Raw genomic sequence first — 15,765 nt, 5'->3', positions numbered from 1 at the left:
AAGAAATCTTGACTTACAGCCTAATAAATAATTAGCAGACTAAAAATTATAAAGTTACAAGGTTAGAAATTAAAACTCATAACTCGGAAGGAGATGAGGGTGAGAAGTGAGTTCGCATGCACAGTGACAAGGAAGGAGTGGAAACTAAACAGATCTACCATAGGAGAAGATGAGGGAACTGGAAAAGAAAGAGATGAGGGAATTGGAGAGGTGGAGATAAACGAGATAATTTTTTATATTTAGTTTTAATGTTATCTTTTAATTTTTTTTAATATATAATAGTTTAGTTGCCTTTTTCTAATTTATTTTTTGTTTATTTTGTTTGTCCATATGGCATATTTTATCTTGCATGTGAAGATAAATGAGTCTCACATATGCCACAGAGTCAAAACTAACAGAAAAGTTAATAAAATGATAACATTACAATTTTTATACACTTTTAGTTTTATATTGAAACATTTTGAAGATAGGGTATAAAAGTGAAAAACGACCTACACTTGAGAGGTGCATTGTGTAATTGACCCTATTTTTTAAATCTCTAACTTAATTAGCTTCTTTTTCCCCTTATAAATTACAGGCCTCTTGTGCCCCTCCAAAACCGGCCATCTCTCTCTATCTCTCCCTCATCATCTCTTGGTTCATGCAAGCAAGCCAGAGTCAGTGTTACATCATTTGGGCATGATGATGATGATGGAGTCTGCAAGTCATGAGAAACCTACAGGTGTATTGGCTAGTGGGTTTCAGAGGCTCAGAGCCTTGCCTAAAATGTTTACTAGCAAGGTTTCTGAGATTGCAAAGAGGACCAAAAAGCTTGGGCAAGATGACCCAAGAAGAGTTATTCACTCTCTTAAAGTGGGATTTGCAGTCAGCTTGGTCTCATTATTCTACTACTACCAGCCACTCTACAACAATTTCGGTGTCTCTGCAATGTGGGCTGTCGTGACTGTTGTTGTGGTCTTTGAATTCAGCGTAGGTATGTATATATGTATATATATATATATATATGTTCATCATCATAATCCACAATTAATTAAGTACATTATATTATTTGACAATTTATTTGTTCATTATTTAATGAATCAAACAAAGCTAGTTTTGTTAATATAGCTATTATATGGCAGGAGCCACTCTTGGGAAAGGCTTAAATAGAGTATTAGCAACACTTCTAGCTGGTGCTCTTGGTGTTGGAGCTCATCACCTAGCTAGCCTATCTGGACGCATAGGCGAGCCCATACTACTTGGGCTCTTTGTCTTCCTACAATGTATACTCTTTCAACCACTTAAAATTGCTTATGTGCTAATTATATAATCATTTATTGTGAGAGATTTATTGTATACAACAGTTAAAAAAGAGATTATTTCTTCACGTGCTCAGTCAAATCACTGTTAAACTAAAATCATATATTGTCTTTTGCAGCTGCGACATCGACATTTATACGGTTTTTTCCCAAAGTCAAGGCACGATATGACTACGGGTTGTTGATCTTCATATTGACATTCTCTTTGATATCTGTATCGGGTTTTCGGGATGATGAAATATTTGAGTTAGCCCACAAAAGGCTATCAACCATTTCCATTGGCTGCTCTGCCTGTGTCATCATATCCATATTGGTTTGCCCTGTATGGGCTGGTCAAGATCTTCACAACCTCATAGCTGCCAACATGGAAAAGCTAGGAAATTTCTTGGAAGGTATATATATCACCATAAAAAATAGTATAGTGCATAAAGGGAAATGCACTCTTGTCGATCAATATGTTTGTTTGCTTGATAGTCTAACAGAATAACATACTGTGTGCTCTATAAATACACAAATTGTCTTTTTCCTTTTCTTGGAATGAAACTAAACATGTGATAAAATCGAAAAACTTGTAGGATTTGGAGGTGAATACTTCAAAACAAAAGAGGATGCAGAGTCTAATAAAGATGACAAGGCATTTCTGCAAGCATACATGAGTGTTCTCAATTCTAAAAGCACTGAAGACACCTTGGTGGGTATAATGCTCTCTCTTTCTCTACATTACCATTATTATTAATATTTACTGATCGAATGTGTGCCTAATTCTAGTTATTAATTGTGAATGCCTGCAGGCTAATTTTGCAAGATGGGAACCTGGTCATGGTCGGTTCAGATTTCGTCATCCATGGCAGCAATACCTTAAAGTTGCAACCTTAACTCGACAATGTGCCTACCGGGTTGAAGCACTTCATAGCCGCCTCATTGCTGACATCCAAGTATATATTAAAACACAATTCATATCTAACTACATTTATATATAATTGTCCAAATACAATCTCTCAAACTAATTTAGCACCTGCACATATTAAACTATTAGAAAACTTAAAGTTAATATAATTAATAGAACTGCATATACACAGTGCTTACACAAATTGGCAACGTATATGCATCATGCATGTATGGGAAAAGTAATATAAAAAAATAAAAAAAATAATGGTATGCACTGGACCATAATTAATATAATTAATTAGCTACATGCTTAATGAACTGACTGACCATGGTATGTTGTACTTGTTCTGTTTCAGGTCTCACCAGAAATTCGAAACAAAATTCAAGAATTGTGCACGAAATTGAGCTCGGAATCTGGCAAGGCCCTGAAGGAAGTAGCATCATCTTTCAAGGCAATGACTAAGTCTTCCTCTGCTGACCCCCACATTGCTAGTGCAAAGGCTGCAGCCAAGTCCCTCAGAGCCTTGCTCAAATCTGGGTGGTGGGAAGACACTGACCTCTTACAAGTAGTGCCAGCAGCAACAGTGGGTTCACTGCTGCTTGATGTTGTCAACTGCACTGAGAAAATTGTTGAAGCAGTCAATGAACTTGCCTCTCTTGCAAATTTTAAGACTGTTGAAGCCACTTGTCCCCATGTTGTTGTTACCGTAACAGAGACGTCACCCCCAGTTAGTGCGAAAACTGGTCAACAAGTAATGGAAGTGTAAAAATGTGTTACTAGGTACTAACATATATATGGCAATGACATAATACCCAAAACTGATGTATAGGAAGCTAGACTTTACCATAATTTGAAATTTAAATTAAGGTTCATCCTGAACAAGTTTTTTATATATCCGTTTCTATATCAACTGGTGTGGTTTATTTTGATCTGTTTTCTTCATTGTGTGATACCATACCTGTTCAGATTCGAATTCCCTTTTTTGTGGAAGATATGATTAATACACATGCATAAGTGGAACTTTGAGCGATTAATTTATGGATTGAAAACACAATGGCAAAAAGCTTGAAAACACCAGCCACTGATCATAATAAATGAGAATAACCCTTTGCATGCATGAATGAATTCAGCTTAAATTTGGGGTCCGGGCTATAAATGGGATGCTGACACAGATAATTAAAGTGTAAATAGTCTTGGCCTAGTAGAGACAAAACAACATAATTATTTTGGTGTGACCGTAACACTAATACGTAGTGTTACAAATCTACGTGTTATAATATGGATGGACAACAAGTTTATACTTTTAGGGTATAAAACTATTAAATATACACTTATTATAAAAGTGTATTAAGTAGAAGCCCAAAATGAGAAAGAAAGATAACACACAGTCCATCCGCCGTAGAAACCCAAAATTCCTACCCAGCGCTCAGCGATATATTCTTGCCAAGTACTTGACAACTGCAGCTGCATCTGATATGTATGTATCTGCAACTTAAAACTTGCATGTACAACCTAAAACATATTATCTGCAACCTAAAAATTTAAAGTGTATTTACAACATAAAAAGATGCATTTGCAACAAAAAAATTTGTAGACGCATCTCAGCAAGCCTACCAAGCTCGGCTTGCCAAGCACTTGGTAGCGTGTTTTTGGCCTCCAATTAAGCACGCACATGCGAATAAATTGGATTCAACTTAATTTTTTATTTAACTTATTCCACCAAATGGTAAAAAAATTTGGATTTTCCGAATGCTTTTGAATTTCAAGAGGTTATATTAGCAATTCTGATTTGATTTGACTGATTTCTAGTGAAGATATCATTAAATAAAACCTGAAAAATGAACGAAAATTAATGTCATATTAATTAAGTTACATACTAACTGATTTGTGCTTAAATATTTCTAATATTCTATATGTCTCTAGTTTAAGTATTTAATCCATATATATAGAAGTTAATAGCTAGACAAAAAAGATCCCTTGCTTCAGTTGTTTGGTAAAATTTCAAGCAGGAAAAATGATGGAATTAAACACAGAAGGCAAGGTTACCAAAAGGTTGTATTGAACAATTTGTCAACATAGAGAGAATAATAACAGCTGCATGTGAAAGAATTCTAGCCGTCCAAAACTAACCATGCATAATTTAAATTATAACTTTTCCAAATGTCACCCTGCCCACACAAATATCATTAGTTTACTAATTAAACCAAGATTTATGCAGCACTCATCATAAATTAATTGACACTAATTCCTCATTAGACAAGATATTCCCTGCTTATTCTTCACTGCATTAGCAGATCAAACAATGAGTAGAGCACATGCATGTTCTAATATATACCTTCATGGGGCAATCTGTCCTATACATTAATTCTTTTTATATTTAATCACTGTCAAAGATAAGTAGGACTTCTTTTGTTTTCATCAGGTAATAGATAAGTGGAAGAATTTTAAGTGGGCTGATAAAAGGTTTCTAACTTGGTTTAATCTGCCAATTAAATACGAAAGATATGCAATTTACCAACCCACAGAATTAAAGAGAAACTCTGAACGGTACGTACGTATTAGAAATAACTTTGAAATTAAGTGCAAATAATGTGAACTCTCACATTTGTACATACCTTTTTTTAGTAGTGTTTTGCTAGCTTTTATACTGCTGTGACTTGCAGATATTTTTTAATTACACATATTGACATGCATAATTTATTATTAACTTTCTAATGAAGTATAATGACCCCATGAACAACCCTCAAAGATTAAGTATAGGTTCATCTGCTAATTTCTTTTGTGCAGATCTTGTATTTATATCTAAAACATTATTTTATAGTTTAAGAATAAAGAGTTTTAATATTAGAGTAATTAGTATGTATTAAAATTCATAATAGACCAAATTAATAAATGAGTCTTAAGTGAGTTCCACCTATGTAAGAAATAGTTGTCAAGAAATGTGAGAAATAATTGTATTGCTTAGTTAATAAATGTGTAAAGTAAATTGTTCATGATGTTTGTGGTAAGTATCAAATTAATTAAGCACTCCTTTTTGTACCATAGTGAGAGAGAAACAATATTAAGAATGGATGCAGCTGGTGCACTTAAGTAAATGAAGAGGAGGTGTCCCCATGCCTTTCCTACTTGCAGAGATGTTTCCCCTTTGAATATTATAAGTGGCTTCGATCAGAGTCTCAGAGTACGCTAACCACACAAAGTGAACATGAGGAAGTGGTGAACAGCGAAAGCAATAATGTATAAAGTTATATAAAGTAAAAGGTGGGATTTGAGTTGGTTTCCACTAGTATGATCTTCTGCTGAAGGCTAATTGAAAAGTGCTTAATTATATATTAATTTTGTTCATATATATTGAGATATAGCAATGGTGGAGAGGTCGATTAATTGGATCTGTGGGAGCATCTATCACTTATAAGACACTACTACTCTTATCATACATGTTCCACCTACATATCCAACCTTTTTAGGTTTTGACTTCTTGTCCTTGTGTGGAAATTCTTATATAATATCCAACTTATAATACACATTAAACACAAAGCAAACACCATACATCTTCATTCATCCCACCTAGCTCTAAAGAAAAATTAAGAAAATGGCTATGCCATGTCAAGAGTATTGATAGTTTCTCATCATCTGACTTTTGTAAAATTACTATTGATGTCACACATTCACAATACTTGGTTATTACCTTTTTGCTATCTTCTAACCGTCCATATCTGTTGTTCTGTATTATTATATCATGGTCTATTATTTGAATTTTCAACAGCTTTATATATGGGCAAAAACTTCACATTTAATTTTGTAATCTCTCTCTCTCTCTCTCTCTCTCTCTCTCTCTCTCTCTATCTCTCTCTCTCTCTCTCTCTCTCTCTCTCTCTCTCTCTCTCTCTCTCTCTCTCTCTCTCTCTCTCTCTCTCTCTCTCTCTCTCTCTCTCTCGTGTTGATGCATGTCCATTTTAAGTTACTTCTATCTGATGCAGTTCACAAAGCCTAGCTACTTCCTATTTGACTTAAATAGTAAAAAGGTACCTATTCAAGATAGATCACTTTTGACTAAATTAAAAAATTGGTCATGTAATTTTGTCTAATTTCTATTAGTGCTCATAGTTTTAACTTCAGCAAGTTTATCCCTTTAGATGTCTAAATTTGTAATTCGAGAAAAGAAGTATACTTTCATCATTTAAGTGGACAATGTGACAAAGTACCATGCACATGCTGTTATACGTACTTCGGGATTTTTGTCTATTTGAAGCCCTTAATCGTGCACACACTTAATCAGGAAATAGATGCAGAAAAGCAACATAAGCAATTTGCATGGTCACCTAAAATTGGGCTATGTCCACGGCTGATGATGGCCACTAATGTGGAAAGATGAAGATTACAAACAAAAGACAAATAAGTTCTTCAATCACAATCTTATGTAATCTCTTACTCCGCTCAACCCTTCTGAATAAAGAATCGTAATACAACTAAGACTTACAATTCTCTCTAAAAAGTTCTCGATCTCTCTAAATAGTTTCATCTATTTTAACTCTAAGGAGAAAACTCTCTTATAAGTTTCTCAATACAGCTTTAAGAGTTTCTCGATTTGAAGGAGGCTGATCGAGACTCTAAAGAACACACACACACAAACACACATATATATATATATATGTTGAGAGTAATGTGGAGCAATGTTTCACATCGGAAAATTAGTATGTACTTATAAGTCTTGAGCCACTTCACCCATTGCCAATTAGTTTTAGGTTAAATGCTCTAATTCTATCAATATCTACAAGACCCTTGTGTTGGGATATACCTATCATTTACAAGGATGATCCTTGTATAAAGACTTAAAAAATAGACATCATCAATCATCAAATTATAATGCGGAGTGTGTCTCATAAGCCATACCTCAACGCAAGGCGTCTAATATTCAAATCGAATCGTATAGTATTTCAACGATCCGAAACGTTTATTTTTTAAGTCTATATTAAAAAATCATCCTTCCAAAAATTTAAGCAAATCGAAAATCATTAAGTTATCAAATTTTGATCAAATAAATAGACGAACAAAATATTTTAGAAAAACACTTGAAATAGTGATCCTTTAATCAACGATTAAATGGTTTTCGATTAACCAAATTTTTTGCAAGCATGATCTTTTAATAGAGACAAAAAAAAATAGACGGTTCTAATTATCAAAATACAATGTGGAGTAGACCCTATAAGAGATCACACAAATAAGCCTAAATGTGAGATCTCACACTTGAAGGGATCAAAGGACTATTTTTATAATTGGCAATCATTTTCTTCTTTTAAGCTAATACAATAAAAAGCAGGGTAACGTAATTTCACCTTTTTTATGTGACACTATTAACTGATAGTAAAGCCATGGCAGTTGAGAAAATGAAGAAGAAGATATTGCAGAGAAGAAAGAGAACAGAGAAAACGAAAGAAAACTGTTATGGTATATTGGATCTGAATGAGTAGGCTTACACAGCTTATATGCTAGTTCTAGAAACTAAGCTTAACGCCTTCAACGACTAACAGAACTAATTCCTAACAGAATGCTGAGTCATCAAGTTAGCACAAGCATCATATCACGTGAAGCTTGTTTTGACCAACTACATTGACTAGTATATATGCGATCTCTTACACTAATAACTACAACTGGTGATGATCGAATGCTCCACTTATATTTCTTAAATTTGAGATAAAACTAAGGGACACGACATAAGTTCAATGAATAACATATGCTCCACGTGATCACAATCGTTATTATTAACTTAAATTTCTAGTCCAATGGAATGTTCGATTAAATTAATTGTTCAATGGAATGTTCGATTAAATTAATAGTTCCTTAACTTAAGTTAAGATTTCGTCTACTGATGGCCAAAAAAAGATTTCGTCCACTGAAACAAGAAATTGCACCAAGTGGTTTATTTTAAGATAAATTAACTAGAAGGACGTTTATACATGTATTTTAATTAGAAGGACTAGTATTTCTGTGAAATGACTGTATTGGGCATGTCTTCTTATCAAATGACCAAGAGCTCTTTGTAATGTTATTGAAGTTGGGTCCCAGCTACAATCTTGTCACCGAATAGTAAGTTTTTTGCTTTGTCGACACGTGAGTAGCTAGTGCTCTTTTATTGCTAAAGGTGAAGATGACTTGAGATTCCTTCTAATATTGCTCAAGATGACTATGTTTCCATCGTATTCTCGATATTATGAGTTCTTCGTTGGTGAAATTATTCCAATAATGCTCATTGTTTTCTTCTGCTTGTACCTTCTTTGCTAACTGTTTAGTGTAATTGTGCTCATATTAAGTGTAGACCCATAGCCCCATAGGGGCTGTTGAGAACCTTCTCTTTGCTTAAATGCTCATATTATCTTCTTCTCTTATAAGTGTGAGCTTGGGACAGGTATCATTGAAGTTATCAAATTGGACAAGTATTGTCCTCCTCCAAACCTCTAAATATGCTCTATCATAAGTGTCCACCTATATGCTGCTACAGAAGTGAGAAAGTCAATGCATAGATCATGCCACTTCTCAAAATGTATTTCTGCCAAATATTGAAACTTAGGAGAAAACTCTTGGAGGTGATGACTGCTGGTAATATATAACTGACTAAGATAACCAAAATTAATTAATAGCGTACGTAGGAGTAACTTCAACGACTTCTTGCTTCCCGTTATGCTCATAACTGAAATGTCATGGTTGAATTTTGTATGTTGATGCAAGCTAATGCAATGTTGATCATGTAGGGATTACAGTCACTTAATTTTGGCCTACCATGGAAACATGGTGGTAATATTTCAGTAACAATGTCCATGAAGGGTTTAGGATCAAAATTGACTGATACAATGTTTTTCGTAGTTCTAACTGCAAAGTTGTTTTTGATGCTGAGAATGCTTCAAAGATTTCGTGCTGAAGATGGAAAATGAATTGCCTAGTCTTTTGCTATATATACAGATTTTGAAGTAGGGATGGAGGTCTAATGTCTTCCACTATATTTGTTGTTGAAGATGAATTTGCAGATGATTCATTAGCTTTTTCTAGCACTTGCTCTTGAGTTTCCTCACTAGCTGTCTGAGTAGCCTCAGAAACCTGCTAAGTTAAACTATTATTGCTAACCTTAGGCTCATTAGCCTCTTTTGGTATTATAATTGACTGCTTAATCTGATGGGCAAATAAATCTTGGTGTTATCATTTAAAATACGAAAATGTTTCATTAAAAAATTATGATCATTATTAAGTTCTTCGAAATGGTATTGTAATGCTTGAAAATAAAAATTATAACTTAAACACTCTAGCTCACATGCCCTAAATTTTTTTTCATGCATGTGTCTTTTTCAAAGGTTCTTCTTTGGATTTGGCACTCTAAAAATTATTAAATAAAACATGTTACTTTTCTGTGAGATAGCTGGCTTTTCTAAAACGATATTTGACATTGGATTAAATAAACTATGATTTTATCTCGGATCAAATTTGACTATAAGTTTGCCTCGTCCATTGGAGGCCCAAAATCTAATATGGCACTACAAATAAAGTTTGATCCATCATTTGCCTCATCCCATGGTGATGCTCTTAAAGCCCTATAGTAACTAAACATTAAAGCTTAAACTCTAAATCAAAATACAGCATTGGAAAAACACCAAAAAAATAAGATGTGATTATGACTCACTTAAAAAGTTGTGATTAAATGATAGTCACAGTTCAATTTGTAAATAAAAAAACAAATTTTGACCGATGATATATAGGTAGATAAATTGACTCTCCTAAAAAAACATGATTTCATTTTTAATCTAAAAGATGCAAATTCGAATTTCGAAGATTTTCCAAGAAAAATAACGCCAGGTCAATAGCATGTTGACTAAGAAGTTTTAGTTTAGGCCAAACTAAACTTTTGGTCTCTATACTTTAACGAATCTTTTACTTTCGTCCCGATCTTTTAATTTTGGTTAGTTCAGTCTCATTCTTCCAATATAAGATATAAAATAAAAGGACTACTATTTACACACTCAATTTCTTCTCACCTCATACCCCACTCTTTAAATTTATGAAATGACAAGTTTAACCTAGTACAAGACACAATTTAAAAAGAAAAGAGAATATCATATCCCCACTGTGGTTCCTAGTTCCAGCCCTAGCCTCTTGCCATCGGAAGCCATTCTCATTCGACAGTGCCAGCCAACATGTCTCCTATTCTCTCTCTCTCTCTCTCTCTCTCTCTCTCTCTCTTGTTCTCATGTGACATTCCCTACCAGAAGAAAAGGGAGCTCGGCAACCTTGCCGGCCTCCAAATCGAAAGTCACTAACCTCCAATAGGCTTAAGGGTGGGATCAGTATGAGCATTCCACATTTTTCTTTTTTTGTTTTTTTTTTCTTTCTTTTGTTTTTTTTTTTCTTTCATGTTTTCAAACAAAAAAAAAAAGTAAAAATTAAACAATTAAGAAATTAAAATAGAAACAAAAGACATGTGTTGATGTGTGATTGATCCACGTCATCATGTTAGAGGAGGACGTCTAAAATACCCATGCCACGTAATATTTTCGTTACAATTTAAACATAATTGTAAGTCCTATCATATTTGAAGTACGAGATTAAAATTGTCAAAATTAAAAGAACATATACAAAAGTGAAAGATTCATTGAAGTAGTAGGACCAAAAATGTACTTTCGCCAGTAGTTTTAGTAATAATTCTAAGATTTTGTCCACTATTATAATCTTAGTCGAACTCCCAGCATTTATAGATACATGATAGCCACTTATAATTTTATAAACCTAAGAGAAGAGCCTAGGCCTATTTATATCTTATAGTTCGGGCCTATTTATCCCTTATAGCTCGGCCCAGCCACATATGTAGAGGCCCAAATTCTTCAATTATTTCAAATGTGCAAGGTCCATCTTCAAATTACTTAAGCTTAGCCCAATCTATCCATTTGAAACTAACTCATTATCTGGCAACTACCAAGAACACATAGAGCATTCTATTCATCCCATTCATGCACAATGACAACTCAATTCCAGTTTCTAACTCATTTGGAATTGCATCTCCTACACTCCATTTCATATTCACATTTCCTCCTGGAAAACTAGAAAAACATGAACTACTTTCTAGCTCCTCCTCAAGTTCCACTTCCAGTGTTACCCAAAAAAAAAAAAAAAAAAAATAGAGGCCAATAATTGAAAGGGAAATTTCTGGCCTCTTTAACAGCTGGCAGCTGATTATCGAGCTTTCGCAATCAAAGACCCTCAACAAATTGCATCTGGTCATCTAATGTCTCTCCATGCCAGATCTTGCCACTGATCGAACCATCTTCGATCTTCAACCTGAATCCATTGTAAAGGCTCCGAGAAATAAGCCTTTAATTGGAAACAGCATATAGACGTTAGTGTTGGTGTCTAGTGTAGTAATAGTTTGCACTTTGCCGTCACAATTGCATACTAAGCTGCTGGTGATATATATTAATCTTTTCTGTATGAAGTTAATATGAAGAGAGAGCTATAATGCAATGGTTGAATAATATTTGGGTTCTTTATAAGAGTTGATCCAATTTTATGAACTCCTTGGGAGAGAAAATTAAATAGTGCATGTACATGGGTTCTGTTGTTCCATTACATAGTACATGGGTTTGAAGATTGATACTTGGAAAGTGATCCAAACGACTCTTCTTCGATCAAGTGGTGGATATGTAGCAAGATTGGGCTTTAAAACAGACGGCAAAGTTTATGTGTTTGTTTAGTCTAATAATTGGAATTTGGGAGTACTCAAATTTGGTTTCATATGATCCTAAATTACACCTAGTTATGGATACTGGAATTAAACTGAGCGCCTATGTCTATGACTACAAATACGTCGATGCTTATAGTGAGAGTCTAATTTTACTCAAGTGAGTCCTGACTCCTGAGTTCGGTTTGCGTTGTTGTGAGTTTAAACTCAAAGGCCACTGGTAATCAAGCAGTTCTGTTCCAATCAGTCAGTCAATCCAATAGTTGATGAGGTTTGTTCACTGTGATCCACTTTAAGAAAAAGAAAAAAACAGCTAGAGAATAAAAGTGTGTTTGATGAAGGATTAAAATTGTACATGTAGCCCTTGGGGTTAGTCCAAGTAGTGAAGGTGGGTGAAGTAAATGTTAGGATTAGATTAGGTCCAGGATTACATTCCCTCTGTAACAAAAAAAAAAAAATTGTCACAAGTGTACACAATTTTATTGGAAAAACCAAATCCTTCTCAGGAGCTAGCTAGCTAGGGTGGAAAACAAGTAGTTCTGCTTATATGGAAAACAAGGGGTTAGTCCAAGTAGTTCGCTGTGTTGATGAGAAGGTAAACACAATAACACATCACTTCCACCTTTTTTTTTTTTTTTTTTTTTTTTTTTTTTTTATCCCTTTTAGTATGTTTTAGCCATAAAATCTGATGGCTAATACTTTTTTATTTGTTTTTCTTTTCCATTTTTGTTTAATTATCAGAGTTGGATTAGTGCTCAATGAGTATCCAATGCTCAGGCTCACTCAAGGGATCGAGGAAGGTACTGATCATCATCTTTAATGGGGTCAATTCTACACCAAAAAGGCCAGTGAATTTTCGCACAACAGTTTATATACGTACAACAGAAACTGTATAACTGTATCTGTTGGTTTATACAGGTAATATAGATTAATTAGGCCAGATCCAACGGTTAAGAAAGTAAAGGCATCCAATGCCTGCAGTCATGATAGAATATTTTATTAGGCCAACCATCAAATGGGGCAAGGGCAAAGCTCTTTAATTCTTGCTAGAGTCGCTAGGTGAGTCTCTTGAGTCATTTTTCTCTTATAAAAGAGGCCCTGTGTTTGGGTTGATGTTCATGAGTGCAAAATGCACACCAACTACAACTTAACAGCATAATTCTGGGCTTAATTTGTTGTATCCTAGAGGCATAAGTTTTCTTTGCATGCGAGGCAAAAATAGTTTGAAAACATGCCTTCGAAACATAAACTCACTATTAGCCATAACCCACACAAAATTTTCCAAACACTAGGAAGTACTAGGGACATAAACCACATCTATTTTTCAACCCTTTGTTTGCTTATAAAGGAAACTGATTCTTGCAGCTGTAGAGACGCTTGACTATTAATTGTGATAACATGATGTGGTCCATTGGCTTCAGGACATGGATGCACTGTTCCATGACTCTGCAATTTGTTCTGCTCTTGCGCCATTGATTTTGGTTCCACTCTCTTGAACTTTACATGAGCAAGGGAGGCCAGTTCGAGTATGGACTTCTCAATTTTCTCAGCATAATCAACCACGTCGGTTAGTAGCGAAGCTACGGTCAGAGCTGGTATGATGTCCAGGAGGTGAATGTCTTCACACAAGCCTGCAGTCTTGAGCAATGACTTGAGGTTATTAGCTGCAACTCTTGATTTTGTGATGTGGGTTCTGGCAGAGCATGGTTGAGTCATTGTTTTCATGGACGATGCTAGTTCTTTCAATGCCTTGCCTGACTCTGAGCTCATCTTCGTGCATAGCTCTTGGACTATGTTGCTTTGGATATTTAAAGGTGTCTGTAAGAAAAGTAGACATGAAACATGGAAGTCATCAAACAAATGAACACATGCTTTTTTATTCTATCTTGTATTTATTTGCACAAAATTAACTGATTCTTGACATTGATGCTTAATTACTTGCATAAGGTATTGGATTAATATAATTAACCGTGGAATATTGGCTTAATAAATTGGTATTATACCTGGATTTCGGAGTTGAGGTAGCCATTAAGAGTATCGATCCGGTAGGCACATTGTCGGGTTAGGCTTCCGATCTTCAAATAGTGTTTCCATGGATGACGAAACCGGAACCGACCATGTCTAGGCTCCCACCTTGCAAAATTAGTCTGCAAAAACATGATGGAAGGTGCAGCATTCTGAGTAATGTTTTTTTTTCCAAACAGTTAGTTAACATAACAAGTTCTCTTCAAATTCTAAATTAACTATGTTTGAATGTGAGGTTGTAAAAAGAAACTCACCAGACTTTCTTCGGTTTGTTTGGAGTTGAGAACACTATAATATCCTTGCAAAAGTGCCCTTTTAGACTCAGCTCCTTTGCTAGATCCTTTAAAGCATTCACTCTCAAAACCTATGTATATTTTTTTTTGTTCATCTTGTGAGTTTTTCCAGTCACATTAATTAAATGAAGCAATGAAAATTAAATAAATGAAATGAAAGTATATATATACCTTCCAAGAAGGTGGCAAGTTTTTCAATGTTGTTGGCAACCAAATTGTGGAGATCATCACCAGCCCAAACAGGGCAAATGAAAACACACACAGAGACAGCTGTAAAGGCACCAATGAGGATTGTGGACACCCTCTTGTGGGCCATCTCTAGAATCTCCTCATCTCTGTATCCAGACACTGATATCAGACAGAATGTCAAGATGAATATCAGCAGTCCATAGTCATATCGAGCCTTCATCCGAGGGAAGAAGCGTATAAATGTCACTGACGCAGCTGCACTCAATATGGTATGAATAGTTCTATTAAATTAATGTATTTTTCTTTTCCTTTTGAGGAAACAAAATTAAATAAGAGGTAGATTTTTCAAAGTAATTAATAAATTGGTTTTGTTCAAGTGTGTAATTACCAAGTAGAAAGACAAAGATCGCAATGAGTATTGGATGGCCTGTATCTCCTGAAAGATTTGCCAGGTGATGAACACCAAATCCTAGAGCACCTGCTAGGAATGTTGCCAAAATCCTGTTCAAACCTCTTCCAAGAGTTGCTCCTGCAGCATTTACATGGACAAACAAAATCAAACATTAATTAAAACCTGTACTAATCAAAGATTAAAACTTCACTAATCACAAAGAACTTAAAACCAAATTTCATATTATATGAACATTTCATAATGTGCTCATAATTGAATTAAAAACATACCTACAGAAAATTCGAAGACAACCACAACAGTTAAGACAGCCCACATGGTAGTTTCACCCAAACCATTATAGAGAGGCTGAAAGTAATAGAGCAATGACACCAAAAGCATTGCTATTCCTACTTTTAGAGAGTGAGTGATTCTTCTGGGATCATCTTTTCCTAGTTTCTTTATCTTCCTTGGAAATTCCACTACCTTGTTCTTCAGAGCAACCAGTCTCTTCCCAAAATAGCCATGGTGGTGATCACCGTTCTCTCCTTCATTGTTATTTTTCTGAACTTCAGATACCATTTTAGTGAAAAATAATAAAAATGAAATAAGAAATATTCCCAGGCAATGTACTAGTGCAACTTTGTGTACGAGCTAGTCTGGGAATATATTAAGAGACTAGCTGTGTGAGGATGGCTAGACTGATGATGTTGAGGCTTGGAAGTAGCTGTTGATCTTTTTATACAGTCACTCTCATCAGACAGTACGGAGGAAGAAGTTGCTTTGAAGGAGAGACTTACGCGTATACATTTCTGCTCTTTTTTATAAATTCAAAATATTTGCAAGTTGGATATTCGTTGGAGTTCGCCAGTTTGGATCTTTGTAGTTTGTACTCATATGGTGTTTATATTTAAAATTATGTTATTTTAAAAGTTTATTTAATTTTTTTAATATAAATCTTAAAT

General features: G+C 34.7%; 2 protein-coding genes across 2 annotated transcripts; one reads left to right on the top strand and one right to left on the bottom strand.

The window, feature by feature from the left end:
• Nucleotides 1-687: 687 nt before the first annotated feature.
• LOC147299165 (aluminum-activated malate transporter 2-like) lies at nucleotides 688-2,953 on the top strand. Its single transcript, XM_086256593.1, has 6 exons — nucleotides 688-973; nucleotides 1,122-1,262; nucleotides 1,418-1,690; nucleotides 1,874-1,989; nucleotides 2,090-2,233; nucleotides 2,543-2,953. The coding sequence occupies exons 1-6, from the start codon at nucleotides 688-690 to the stop codon at nucleotides 2,951-2,953; spliced, it is 1,371 nt and encodes a 456-aa protein (XP_086112719.1).
• Nucleotides 2,954-12,992: 10,039 nt separating this feature from the next.
• On the bottom strand, nucleotides 12,993-15,382 carry LOC147299164 (aluminum-activated malate transporter 2-like). Its single transcript, XM_086229682.1, has 6 exons — nucleotides 15,094-15,382; nucleotides 14,801-14,941; nucleotides 14,395-14,667; nucleotides 14,185-14,294; nucleotides 13,909-14,052; nucleotides 12,993-13,723 (listed from the first exon to the last, which is right to left on the bottom strand). Exons 1-6 carry the CDS (start codon nucleotides 15,380-15,382, stop codon nucleotides 13,223-13,225), a joined length of 1,458 nt encoding a protein of 485 aa, XP_086085808.1. The 3' UTR covers nucleotides 12,993-13,222.
• Between the last annotated feature and the right edge of the window lie 383 nt (nucleotides 15,383-15,765).

This window comes from Dryas octopetala, chromosome 1 (genome assembly GCF_963921425.1).
Source record: "Dryas octopetala chromosome 1, drDryOcto1.1, whole genome shotgun sequence".
NCBI lineage: Eukaryota > Viridiplantae > Streptophyta > Magnoliopsida > Rosales > Rosaceae > Dryas > Dryas octopetala.
This window is presented reverse-complemented; position numbering and strand designations above follow the sequence as displayed.